We start from the raw sequence: 14,066 nt of genomic DNA, 5'->3' as shown, positions 1-14,066 counted from the left end.
CCTTGGATAGTCATACTACAGTATAAATATATAAAAATATCATTTGTACTTATGGATAGAACACAATTATTTAAAAAAAACTGTATACATGTATCACTTTTTACTAATATAAATAATTCAGTATTATAAATTATCAAGCATAAACATGAATGTTCTAATCTACGCAATTATGAAGAGAAGATATTAAGTTTATACATTATTTAAATACATGCAAAAAGTGTACTCAAAAAACACCCATGCAAGACATTCTTAAGAGGTGTCATCTTATGAAATATAGGTTTTCTGTTGACATGCTGTCAACATTGTGCCTGAGGTAGAGCAGGAAAATCATCAGGGCTTATCATGTCTCTTCTTTCTAAATTCACGTATGATGTCTTTAATAAAACACACTGTTCGGCTCAGTTTAGGGATTAAACAGTCTGTCAGTTGTTGCTTTTGAAAAACTTGTCAATGGTGTGTTTTGTGTTGAACACTTTAGTCTTCTTAGCCGGAGGAAGAGCATGCGATCCTTGCCTGTGGTTAAAGACAAAAATAAAATTTTTTGTCATTTGAATATTACACCTCAAAAAATTATATATTCTGCCAAATTAATTACCTTTTGCTTTTTTTTCTCTCTTTAGAAACTCCTCCTTGGTCTTGTGGTTTGTCTGCTAAAGTCAAAACAAAGTTACATACCTCATTAATTCATGTTTCTCTTTAACTCATCATTATCTAATGTAATTCTTTGCAATGTTGTAAATTTTAATATCACTTAAAAACAGTTTTTACTCTTGTGTGCTGGTGCATCAGAGTGATCCAAATGTGAATGAGATCCTCTAAATTCCAGCAACACTTCCTGGTTAAGGCACATATCCACATGTCGGTTGAAGAGAGTGAGGTCATCAGTGCTCTGCAGCTGACTGCACACAGGACACGTCAAAGACGGGCCCTTAGTGTCACCTGACAACACGGTGAAGGCCTCAGGAATATGTGTTACGTGGGAAGCTTCAGAACTAGATTCACAAGAACGAGTTTCCTTGTGAGAAATAAAAGACTGTTTATTTACATTTGTCCTTCGGCTGAAAAACGATGTGCTGAAATTACAGCTTTCGTCATCGTCCACCGCTGGCACAGAGATACTAATGGATGGCTTCTCTATATTACAGAACGGTTCCTTGCTTGACAAAATCCTGCTTTCCGAACTTGACAGAGGGAGTTTGCTATAGAGCTCTTTGTGTTTCTCTTGACTGGATTCATCTGGATATGCATCCATGTTTGTTACTTTATTATCCTTTATAGCACTGCCCTCGAGGCATTCGTCAATGTGCTGGTTGAAGGCCACGAGGTTGGCAGCTTTTATCTCCCTGTTGCACACAGGGCAGGTGAAACACTGTGTTGAGGTGTTATCCAATGATGTCGTTATATTTGATAAAGCAGCTGATGTTGTGTTTGATACTGCTAGATCCGTCTGTGTAGCAGCAGCCGTTTCAGCAGTTTTGTTTGTCGTGGCTGAACCAGACGTGACCTCATTTACACACGTTTGAGCCTGCTGCTGAATTCTTTTTGATTGCGCTTTTTGAAAAAATGATTGCTGTTGATGTCCTCTGGATTTAAGTGTTTGCTCAGGGACAGAAGGTTCACTGATCTCGGTGGTCTTAAGATGACTTCCACTAGATTTGGCATCACTGCTTGCTTCTGCTTTGAGAGCAGATCCAGGACACTGCATGGAGCTGCTTGGATCAGGTCCACCTTTCTGCAGGAAACCCATTATACTCCTCTGAAGAGGCTTTTTCTCTTCAGCATTAATAAAACTGGACACACGAACACCTGTAGAATAACAAACCTTTTCATACATGATAAGAAGCTGCGAATGACAGAAGCACAATTATATAGTTGAAACATCAAGAAATATTTTTAGGAAAACATTATAGGAAATTAAGGAATCTATGGAAATACATCTTAAAAATGTATTTACCCTAATCTATGACGTATGCCATTACCTAGATGACAAACTGTGTAAATGCTTTAAAAATGCATCATGATAAACAGGGTAGGCCTACATATCATGACATATATATTTAAAATTAGCTTTAATTTTAGTTAGATTTTTAGCAATTTAGTTATATGCGTTGGTCATTTTATTATTTATTTTATGTTTCTATATCAGATTAATTTATTTTACTTTCAGTATTTTTTGCCTTAAACTTTTTCAAATGTATTTCTATAAGGCAACATTTTCAGGCCAATATTTGATTTCTACAAACAGAAATGTTATCTAAATCAACTCACTTTGCAAATGACTTTAAATTATGTTACAAATGTATAAATAAATGAAAGTAGTGGAATAAAACATCAGGAAACGCATACCCATGAGTCTCAGCCTCAGTGGCTGCGGGCTGACACTGTCAATCTCAACTTTGAGGAGGTCTTTAGCAGCAACAAAGATCTCTTCCTCAGTACAGACAGTGTACTGCAATGTGAATGCTCTGGTCTTCACTTCAAATTGGACGTTCTTTAACTTCAAAGTAACAGTTTTCCCCTGTAGTTAAAACAAACAAATCGATGTAATGGGCAATTTACAAAAATTTCCATACTTTGACATTTCCAATAATGTGTTTTTTCTAATAAGGTTACTGAGCAAAATTTAAAGAAAAAATACCAAAGGTATTTAACAAAAACAAAGTAAGAACTTAAAACATCATGATTTAGAATGATCTGATTTTTTTGCCGCTAGCTTTATACGAAAACTATTTCTAATGTAACTTGTGTACCTTAAGACCCTCCTTCTGTAAGTCCTGGGCTAGATCACGACAGAGTTCCCTGCAAAGAGAATACTGCTCCTCAGCGTCACTCATCTCCGCAAACGTCCTACAAAAAAAGATGTTTGTGGATGACTCAAATGAAATAGGAGTAGAAGGATATGGAATAAAAAAGTATTTTGAGCAGTTTAAATTTTAGATGGATCTGAAACCATTACCTTTCAGTGCTCATACTTTTTCTTTCGGAGTCCCTAAAACAACAAAATCAAACTTGACTAAATACTAAAATAATACTGTAATGTACGGTATTAGAATTAAAGTTGCAAAACATGTCTGATACTGTAACATATGCAAACGAATGAGCACTTAACACCTCTCGATATATGTAGAGCCTAAACCCAGAGCTATGTGAAGAAAGTGATGCCAAGAAGTTTCCGAAAAAAGCAAGGATAGTAGCGCTATCTCCTGGCCAAGTTGGGAACAGCTGACAATACCCAACGCAGTCAGCATTTTCTCAGTTACCTTACCAACACCAGATACCTGCAGTAAATGACACAAGGAGGTACACTACATTAATAATAACTTTCTCTAAATGAACACAAGATTTCGAGACATGAGGGAAAAGACGTCAGACAGACCTTTCTAACAGGAAGATCCTTCATAAAATCCATCACAACCTTTCTCTCAGAAGGAATCCTGTACTGGCCATTTGGTTTTTTCTTATCACTGCATACTTTCGCGAGCATCATGTTTGGAGCAATGCCTACCACAGAGAAAAAATATGACACTTCTGACATGAATTGTGGATTTTCATTCAAATCTGTCATTTCTGTGGGAATCATGTGATCAAACAGAAATTCTAAAATAATGACTGCCATAACAAATTCCTTGACTTTGGTAAAGCAAAACATCGGAAACATCCACTCCTCACCAGCACTGGCTGTTAGAGATGTTTTCTGCTCAATGCGAAAGCGCATTTCCCTCACAGCTTCCTCTGCACTCGTCCCAAAGACCACTGCTTTTCCATCAGCCCCTGACAGAGAAGTGGAAGAGCTTGGACTGTCCTCAAACAGCAATGGGGAAAGTCCATCTTTCTCTGACAGAACCGCAGGCATGTCTGGATGACTCTCTTTTAATTCGAACGACACACATGAACTAAATTAATATAATGATACATATAAAAACAGACTTTTTTTATCAAAAGGTCTCTTAAAAAACTGAAGCACAACAGTGGCCATTTATCCCAAACGCTACCACTACTCCGTAACGCACCTTTCTTGGCATCACACATGTAATGTGTTCTCATGGACTCGGACCAGTGCTTCCTCTGTTCCAGATGCTCAGTGATGTCCAAATAAGCTTCATCCAGACTCGCAGGCATAAAATGCGGATCATAGTCTGAAAAAATCTCCCGTACCTTTGAGAAGGACATTTAGGAAACCACAGCTATGAGAATTGAATCAACATTATCATATATCAGATTAAGATATAAGATCAAACACACCTGAGCACTCACTGCCCTATATTTGTCGAAGTTGGTGGGCACAATGACAAGGTTTGGGCAGAGTTTCTTAGCGATGAAACCTGGCATGGCAGCACGAACACCAAATCTCCGAGCATGGTAGTTGGAGGTAGACTGACAATGACGACCTTTTTAATGATGTTACTGTAGATATGCAAATATGTTCTGAGAGATTTTGCCATTGATTCTCACCAGCATGCTCATGGATCCCACCGCCATCGGTTTGTCCTTCAGCTCTGGGCAGTCCATCATTTCTACAGCCGCGTAGAACGCATCCATGTCTACATGAACTATCACACGGCCCAGTTCTCGCCTCCTCTCCAGTTCAGACGTAAGCTTGTCTACCTGTAGTGCAAAACCTCTTGCTTAGGTCCTGAAACTAATTCTATGGTTAGTCATCTAACAAGTTATCACAAATGACGGACGTCAAATTCTACAGGAAAGATACAGTTTACAAAAACATCGCATTTGATTAAAATCAGTACTGATGTTTACCTCAACTTGCGCTTGCTTCATCTGCTCTTTAGTGATTTTGGCTTTTTGCTCCATCATCTTTTCAATACGCTGATTCACCTGTCGATCTTTCTTAAGTTCGTTCTCATAAAACCTTGATCCCTGTAATTCAAAAGAAAAAATCCAAAAGCTTACGAACGGCAACTGTTTGTCTACTTGTTATTTTTACAATGACCTTACATCTACCTTTATAACATCATAAGAGAATAAAGTGTACTTGTCAAACTGATGCTCTTGCATCACAATACTGTATAAGTTAAAAAAGTGGTGTCTATGTGTTCATGTCCAGAAATTACTGCTTCAGCAAACCTTGGAAGCCTCCAGAATGATCTTGTTAATTTTGTCTCTGTCCAGTCCTTCCATACCAGCCTTGTTATCATTGAGAGCGATGCTTGAGAGGACATTTTCTCCAGATTTACTGCTACCAGCACCCTGTTGCTCCATGTCTGCTTCAGCCTATTCCACCTGTGCTGTGCTACTTCACTCAACCCACCTGACCAACTTTTCTAAGTAGTTAAATCCGTAAATGACTTGACTCAATGCTGACAAGCTTACAACCATGAATGCTGAAGGCCAAAACTTATTCCACTTCGATCAAAGTATTGATGAAAACTTGTATACGCTGTTGAGACAAACATTAGGAAACACACTGCATTTCACCTCCTTTGAAAGTATAGAATTCATCGCATAATATAGCGTGGGACGCATTTTTAACGCGCAGAAATATATTTATCTCGCCACTTGCCATGACCGCCGCCATTTTTGAAAATCTCATGAAGAATACAAACCCACATTTAACATCTCTATCGCCACCTGCTGGTATTCATAGTGAACTGATATCATTTATTTTAGTTCATTCTGTCGCTGTGTAATAGTTGCATTAAAAAAATGAAATTTTGAAAATAATTACATTCGTCATGTGTAAGATTATACAGTATTTACACTATACACACAAAAAGTATTTATTATATAAATAATACATAAATATGTGCTATACGAATTTCCTCAATGACTGTATAAATTCGGAAACACTATGGATTATTTATATATGTAAGTTAATACTGTCATATCTACATTAGGCTATCACTACACACCGGTTGTTGCTAGAATGGATACAGTTACGGCCGGAAGTAGCGCAACATCTCGCCATGTGATTACAAAAAATGACCTAAACTAATGCCTACACCTACTCTAACACTAAACCTAACCTTAAAATAATAAAAAAAATATTAATCAACTGTTTTGAGCGTGACAAAAATTATGCGGTATTGAAGTGCGCATGCCCAGTGGAGGTAGCTGTGTCCCTTTCAGTCACAACCCTACAACAGCAGCTAGAACACCCGGTGGCTACCCGGTCCGTCCCGGAAACACGATTTGTTCCGCGCATGCGCGAAAGTGCGCCCACCTCCGGCCGAAACAATTCACGGCAGTTAAAAAAAAGTAGTTTGACACAACTCCTTCCATACCGGAAATATTTTTTTGATAATCTCTTCATTGAAAGTTGCACTTAACATCAAAAGACATTAAACAAATTACAATTTGTAATGGTTTTGAGAAATGTACTGAACGAGGGATAGGGTACACTACCCTTTTAAGAGCGGAATATATATATATTTACATTTAAACATTTAAACATTTAGCAGACGCTATTATCCAAAGCGACTAACAAAGAGTTTAGGAGCAATAAGCGATATGTCGTACAGGAGCCATAATACATTAAGTGCCAATACAAAGTTACTGGTTTCAACAAAAGCTAGACCACCAGCCGTTGAGATAAAGTTTTTTTTCTTTTTTTCATTCTGTTTTTATATATTATATAAAATATAATATAAAATAAAATATATTATATATTCATTTTTTATATATTTTTTAATTAATTTTTATACTTTTTTTCAAATACAAATGAAAATACAATATAAAAATGATATGTGTCATGAGTGAGAAATATTTTTTTTTTATAAAACAGATATGCAATAGTTTTTATTAGTGATTCTCTTTTTTTGGCAAAAAAAGTCCCGGTTAAGATGTGGCATAAATTATTCCCTCAATTGAATAATTTTAAAAAAATCGAACATGATAGTTTACATTTGTTAGACACCATTCAGTAAAGTGTGTGTTTTATTTTTAAGTTATGTTGTACATATTTTAGCGTACTTTAACAAATGTCAGTATTTAAGAAACACAGAATTTTCAGAATTCATTCAATCTATTTATTTTATTCATTTGCTCCTTCTCTTCTTAAGTCATTCATTCATTCACTCACTACCTCCCTCCATCCCTGCCTCCCTAACTCACTCACTCACTCACTCACTCACTCACTCACTCACTCACTCACTCACTCACTTAAATAGCTGATTGATGAGAATGGCATTGACCTTTAGGCCTTTATCAATACAGTATGCCAAAAAAACTTTCCTTGTCTTCTTGATACTGAAATACCAACAAAAAGTCATCCATTGCCTTGGAGAATTGATCCCTCAGGACCTTTCAGAGGACATTTTGTTGATCGTCCCAGTGCATCCGCAAAAATACAGGCTCTGTCACCTCTCCACGCAATAAGTAGCTACAAATTGTGATGTCTTTTGATGTTAAGTGCAATTTTCAATAAAGAGTTTATCAAAAAATATATAAATGCCGTAAATTGTTTCGGCCGGAAGTGGCTTATTTTCGCGCATGCGCGGAACAAATCGTGTTTCCGGGACGGATCGGGTAGCGACACCCACGTGAGTTTCGCTTTCGCTCCATGGTCGGAACCGAAGTGAAAAGACCACACGGTGTAAATATGTCAGGTCTCCTGTAAACACTTAAATGACTGTCGTATAAATGATCGGTCTTGTAATGGGGTTTAACGGTATGTATAACGTTGTGTCTTTTTAATGATTAATGTGTGAGTCTCTTTTATAGAACCACATAACGACATATTTTCCTCCTTTGTGTTACCGTAAGGGAAATGCAGCTAAGCTTCCCAGCAAAGGGACGAAACTCGCGTATTTCCCCAAATAGAGTGTCGCAGATTTCATGGTGAAAAATATGGATTTAAAATCATGGAATTGATCTGCTACATACACGTAGTGGCGCATTTTATACTGATGATCCTCAATTTCGGTAAGGTCTCAAATGACATACGTGCATTTATAATGTGTAATGTATAGTGGGCTTCACGTCCACAGTACCGACCCTCTTTATCTCTGTTATGTTTCAGCCGGTGCGTTTGACGTACGGCCGCCTCGGGATGTAAAGTTAGTGCAATTTGAACTACAGTGGCAATCTCCCGGTGGTGACGACGACGATGTTCTGTACAAAGTGCAGTATAATAATGGCTCGTAAGTATGTTTTTCTAGGGAAATAGCCCATGTTCTTGTATTTCTATACAGTGCAACAAGTAGGCCCTACCTCAGAAGTGCAATTATAATGGATATTTTGACACGTGGTCTGAAAAAAATCCATGCTTTCTTTGTGTACTAATTGTAATACTTTGGAGTATCATGTAGATGTATATTGTAGTCATTTAGTATTGTTTACTACCATACCATACCTAGTATTGTCTGATACTTTCACTGTACCATTGTAAACAAGCTTTGATCTACGCACCCAAGCTCAGTCCTTTTTTACTAGTACATGATTTCAACCTTTGTGTAGTTTGGAGGTAAAAATTCAAATCAAGCTACGCCCAGCATTTTCGTAAATTATTAAACTAACTTTTCCTGTTACTTGAATTTTTAGAGAACCAGTGGATGTCTGGCACAACGTAACGAGCCAGAATGGAACAAAATTAGCAATAACTGAAGAATTTTATGGAGCGAAATTCAGAGTGCGTGCAGAGAAAGACGGCCGTGCGTCCGAATGGAAAATTTCAAAGCATGTCCAGTGTGTACATCGTAAGTTAAGAATTATGTGGTTTAATCTACTACAAAAGCTTGCGCATATACAATATTTTCTAATTTAGTTGTGTTTATGCTGTCTCACAGTTATCTGCATTCCTTTGATGACCGTGAATGTGAAACCAGGAAAGACGTACCTGTCTATGTCACGTATGGACCAGAGCCTTGAAATGGAGTATGGAGTTAATATCGCTTTTAATATATCATCGCGGAAAGTAGTTACTGGAGGTTACTCGGAGGTCTCTTGCATATTTTACAAAGAAAAAAACATGTAAACTACTAATTTGCTTACTTTACTTTTTATAAAACCAGTGTAAAGTTGACATGAGATTTTTTATCCTACAGGTACAGTTTCATGTAACACAAAATAAGAATGAAGTCATTCTTGATCTTGAATCAGGGCAGACGTACTGTTTCCACGTTCAGAATTCACTTTTCAATAAACCGGTTGGAAATTCCAGCGAACAACAGTGTTTTATCATACCAGAAACACGTAAGTCTACGTATTTAATTTTAAGGGCACAAACTGCTTGAGTTGGATCCTTCATATTTGTAGACATGAAGCCTTTTTGTTTCAGTTCTGCTTTACTCCAGCTTTTTGTAAATAAACCAAACCAGATATTTGTTCACTTTTCTACAGAAGTCAAAACGAATCTGACTCATGCTGCAATCGTTTAATTTCAATGAAGTGTGTGTCGGTTAACTGAAAATTGAATATTTTTTTTCCCTCTCTGTATAGCTGAGGAAGCGAAGAGGCGCACTATTCTCACCACTATAGTTACTACACTTTTTATTTTAACCGTGTGTGGTGGTTGCATTTTTTTAATTTTCAAGAACCACAAAAAGTTTAAACAGCTCTTAAGAAACCCATTGGATGTTTCCAGGAACATTCAAGAGGTATGCATACAGTTTTGATCATCATTACATCATTTCTCAGATCATTCGATAGCTCCTTGATGCATTTGTTAAAAGCTAGTTTAGTTAGAGTGCATGTTGTTGAATTTAGTACAGTACCTGAAATGATGTATTCATTCAAAATAGTCATATGTGTGTTTTGTTTCCCTCTACCCTTGTGCAGTTTTTGTCTCAGGATTTTACTCAGCAACCATCTCCAAGTCCCAGCGTTCAAAGTTTATGGTCTTGTGATCTTATCACAATTATAGACGATGTCAGTATGGGGGAGAATGTCCAAGAGAGAATATCTTGATTCTGGTAATAGAGATTATGATTGTTTGATATTGTGTTTTTAACACTCTTTTGGATGTTTTCCATTAATCGAGGAACATCCTTTATCATGTCACGTACCAGCTCACAAATTCAGATATTTGCTTCAAAGGCTATTACTTTATACTGGTTTTGAATGCAAAAAGATTTCTCCTTTTACTTGAGCATTAAGTCTTTAGATAGAACACCACTATCCTTTGTATTTTTAATTTCTGATTAATTTTCTTTTTTTGGTTGGTCATAATTTCAAAATATTGTGTTTGAGGATTTACCTAATACCAGCCCGCTTAGTAACACAGGCCTACTGATGGATTTTACATGATGGAGGGAAGAATGTCCTGACGAGGTTGGGTTGCTTATAAAAAGGCCAGGTTAAATGGAGATAACAATGTAACGATAATGTATTAACATTATGTTCGTTCAGAATTTATTTATGTTCTAGTAATGTTTTATACGACAGTGGGATGTGGCATTTTGACACGCACTATCAAGCAGTGATTGTGAGTACAAATGTGGTTAGGATGTATGTACATGTATAATATGATGCAGTTGAAATGTATCCTGTTTGAATGAATTTCATATGATGTAATCAGTGATGCATTATTGCTGTACTGTGTTGATGCAAATCTTTTATAATCGAAAGAGAAAACAAACGACTATGATTAAGTTTTACATTTAGTCATTTGGCAGACGCTTTTATCCAAAGCGACTTACTGTGCACTTATTACAGGGACAATCCCCCTGGTGCAACATGGAGTAAAGTGTCTTGCTCAAGGACACACTGGTGGTGGCTGCTGGGATCAAACCAGCAACCTTTGATTTACCAGTTCAGTGGTTTAACCCACTAGACCACCATTGTGATTACTGACAAACATTGATTTGTCTGATGATTTTTAAATATTTGTGCGCAACTGTGAATAGGTCCTTATTGTAAACAACGGAGTTGGTTCTTCAATCAATATTTTTGCACTGTTTTGATAATTAATACTGATTTACTGAATTTTAAAAACCTCTTTCACAAATGTGATGTAGGTCGGAGTACATAAAAAGGTAACAAAGCTTGTGTCTATTTTTATTGTGATGCAGAGACCACAAGAGGGCACAAGCGTACTTGACAAGTCACAGGTGCCACTCTGCTCCTTAGTACTTTAGAACTTCTGACATATCTGAGATCATATTCACATTTTGCAATCGTTTTTTATTACAATATTTTTGAAAGGTAAAAATCATATCTCAGCAAAGAAAACCAGGACCATTTTAGACTGAAACTTTGCACCTTGAGTATTTCCACAGAACATTGTTTCCCCGGCATGAGGCTGATCCAAAGAATTTGCCGGTGGCAATGTCTTTTTTGGCTTTAAAAATGACAGGGAACAGTCTTTTGTTCCTTTAAATATATCTGTCTCAATACCAGTTTGGCAAACATTCTGCCGTTTTTTTGTCCAGTTTGAAATTTCTAAAATAAGTAGCCTACACAACTTTACGCAATATGAAACAACAGTCTGAAATTCTGCCTTATCTCACTGTAATAAATAATAACAGTTAGTTTACGTTAAATAAATAGGCCCTATACATTATATTACAAAAGAATAAGATGTGCATCTCTCATATAGTAACCTTTGAGTTCCTTGGGTCCAATAAAAAGTGATTGTGTGCAAAGGTTGATCTTTTCAGATCGTGTAATTTATAAAGAATCAAACAGGCTATTCCAATCTTACGTATGTAAGGGTGTGGTTGGAAAGTCGGTTGACCATTATCTCAGTGATGTGAAAGACTTGGGTTAACTTGTTCACACTGAAGCAGTTATAGCCTTTATCTTAAAAAACTGTTGACTTGACAAGGCTGAGTGTTGTCCTTTTTAAAAATGATTTTAACAGGATTTTTAACCTCTTTGTTAAAATGGTCCCAGTTACACATTAACAACATGTTTTAAACAACTGCATCTGAATGACAATGGCACATTCTGGTCATGCATATGGACATACCATTATCTGTGAATTGTCTCTGCAGTTCAGTGCTACAAACGTGCAACCTGTGGTAAATGATTTTGTAATCAAAACATATCCTTATACTATGAATTAAATTGCCAACTTTTCTTGATATAAATGTTTATCTGTTTATGACATGCTTAGATTTGTTTGCTATCTGAATGGACTTTCAAACTGACATGAACATGTAAATTACAAGCAGGGATTTACGAGATGTCAATCTACAGCATAACCAGTTTTAACCAGCTTTAATGACTTGACTTATTAAACGTGTGTGTATTAGATTTAGAGAATATTAACAAGCTGGTTTCTGAGATCTTGGACTGTACGTGAACACCTTCGATGGAAAACAGATGAAAAACTGCTATTTGGAGAGCTTATGGAACAAGCATCTAGAAAATACAACAGCAAGTGGGTGACAACCCCTAAAGCACTTCTCAAATTTTGTTGCGTGCTATTATTATTTATTATTTTCCTTTCGTCTCTCAGATAGTAGAAGATGAGTGCAATTTTGCTCTCCAGATAACTTTGAATGTATTTATTGTGGATAAATGGAGGTGGGGCCCAGAGGTGAGTGGATCTTCTAGCAAGTGGAATTCTTACAAACAATTGCATGTTATGATAAACATGTTGCAGTTTGATACGTCTCAGTTTGTTTGGAATGAAAGTATACTTTATTGGGACGACTGTGTATACAGAAACCTATTTCAGTACAGTGACATTCTTTCAACACCGAGGATGATTTGAAGCATCTTGTATTGTTTGCTACTGAATGAAATGATTGTACTAAATTGAAAGAAAAACCCCATCACTGTTGGTTTTGGTGAACTCGGTATTGCGAGTGTCATCAGTTTGAAATTTGGAGAACCAAGAAGAGTGTTTGAAAATTAACCTGTGAAGTTTGTGACAAAGCAAGTGACAGGTCAGCACAATGCATTTTGCAGGCACAAATTATTAGCCCACAACCTATAAAAAAATACTATAACCTAACAGACATTTTGCATTTTTACAATAAAAAACAATATTTTGTAGTGTTTTAACAAATGAGGATGTTCCCAAAGGGAGGTTTATCAGGTTTTGCTCACTTTTGGGCACACATACTATACATTTCATGTCCACTAATAAGGACCTAGCCCAACCCTCTTAATCTTTTAAATAACTAATGATACACATAACTGTTATTCCTCAAAGCGTACATCCTCTGCAGTATAAGTAACATCTGTGTTATAGAGGTTGGCTTCTCTGGGCATGTGCGAGGTTCTTTCAGGAGGTGTCGCTGTGTCTCGTGTTAACGAGATATCGGCCCAAGGTGAGCAGAACATGGGATGATCTACGGCTTAACTTTCTCTTGATGCGTTTGTGCGCTCGTCACTTGAGCGCATTCGTTACGAGTGTTTACATTCTCAAATAAGTCTATTCCCTGTGTTTTAAAGTTAATGAATATCAGTTTTCCTTGAAAAAATGGGTGTTGCGAGGTTGTCAATTTACTCAAGGTAAAGGCAGTTTTTGACCTCCCACTCGCGCAGTGACGTGATCGCAGCAGTGGCTCGTAATATATGAAACGCGCAATTTCAAACGTCAAGTTGTTGCGCCGCTTCAGCAAACTGGCGCTGTTTCCATGTGGTGGAGCGCATTAGGCGAGCCAAAGACAGAAAGGTCGGGAGGTGTTTTTTATTGTATTTAATTTTAGATACTTTGATGCGTTGTTTTAAAAACAAGTAGTTACGAATCTGACTTGGTTGTTTGCGTGGAGCTATTAAATAATACTCGGACAGTAACAGATCATTATTTCGCTTGAAAATCCAGGCAAGCGCTTTTGGAGAGATTCATTGAGTGTGCTGGACTGGAGTGACACCAAACCACTGGAATACATCAAGGAATTTCGTGAACAAAATGAGCGACGCTAAGAGGTAAGAGTCCAACTTGTTCAAACTTCTTTGATGTTATTCTCACAAATAATTCAATACGTCTCATCACATTATTATACAGAAGAACTCAGCCATCTGAAAGTGCTTAGAATAACCATTTCTGAATCGCCCACTTTTTGACACCAAGTGTCACTGAACTCCACTGAACTCCCATAGAATACAGAGAGTGCTTTATACAGTATTCTGTTATCAAACACATTGACAAAAGATTTGTATTCTGGTGTGAGGTGACGTCACTTGCATGCTTTTATATATACATTCACATTTAGGCA

At 36.9% G+C, this 14,066-nt stretch overlaps 3 protein-coding genes across 6 annotated transcripts in view; 2 read left to right on the top strand and 1 right to left on the bottom strand.

Annotated features, from left to right (window-relative positions):
• Positions 1-85: 85 nt before the first annotated feature.
• polk (polymerase (DNA directed) kappa) lies at positions 86-6,086 on the bottom strand. Its single transcript, XM_056747120.1, has 14 exons — positions 5,083-6,086; positions 4,756-4,875; positions 4,453-4,605; positions 4,243-4,374; positions 4,011-4,155; positions 3,670-3,867; positions 3,377-3,501; positions 3,112-3,278; positions 2,957-2,989; positions 2,751-2,847; positions 2,347-2,518; positions 769-1,806; positions 596-650; positions 86-513 (listed from the first exon to the last, which is right to left on the bottom strand). The coding sequence occupies exons 1-14, from the start codon at positions 5,215-5,217 to the stop codon at positions 423-425; spliced, it is 2,661 nt and encodes an 886-aa protein (XP_056603098.1). The 5' UTR covers positions 5,218-6,086; the 3' UTR covers positions 86-422.
• A 1,399-nt stretch (positions 6,087-7,485) lies between these two features.
• On the top strand, positions 7,486-10,937 carry ifngr2 (interferon gamma receptor 2). Of its 2 annotated transcripts, none has more exons than XM_056746007.1 (8): positions 7,486-7,624; positions 7,730-7,878; positions 7,976-8,096; positions 8,497-8,651; positions 8,742-8,893; positions 9,000-9,147; positions 9,394-9,551; positions 9,733-10,937. In XM_056746007.1, the coding sequence occupies exons 2-8, from the start codon at positions 7,818-7,820 to the stop codon at positions 9,859-9,861; spliced, it is 924 nt and encodes a 307-aa protein (XP_056601985.1). In that variant the 5' UTR covers positions 7,486-7,624; positions 7,730-7,817; the 3' UTR covers positions 9,862-10,937. The 2 variants fall into 2 exon arrangements, with proteins under 2 accessions (XP_056601985.1, XP_056601984.1); XM_056746006.1 differs by having other exon boundaries at positions 7,720-7,878.
• A 2,442-nt stretch (positions 10,938-13,379) lies between these two features.
• slc4a4a (solute carrier family 4 member 4a) overlaps positions 13,380-14,066 on the top strand; it is a 44,673-nt gene continuing 43,986 nt past the window's right edge. For 2 of the 3 annotated variants that reach the window (XM_056745091.1, XM_056745089.1), the window contains exons 1-2: positions 13,380-13,522; positions 13,673-13,776. In XM_056745091.1, coding sequence (XP_056601069.1) covers positions 13,760-13,776 — 17 coding nt within the window. In that variant the 5' untranslated portion in view covers positions 13,380-13,522; positions 13,673-13,759. Of the gene's footprint in view, positions 13,777-14,066 lie in introns of all 3 variants that reach the window. The other variant, XM_056745090.1, reaches the window with a different exon arrangement.

Source organism: Triplophysa dalaica, chromosome 4, assembly GCF_015846415.1.
Source record: "Triplophysa dalaica isolate WHDGS20190420 chromosome 4, ASM1584641v1, whole genome shotgun sequence".
NCBI lineage: Eukaryota > Metazoa > Chordata > Actinopteri > Cypriniformes > Nemacheilidae > Triplophysa > Triplophysa dalaica.
Note: the sequence above shows the minus strand (reverse complement) of the source record. Positions and strands in the feature narration are given on the sequence as shown.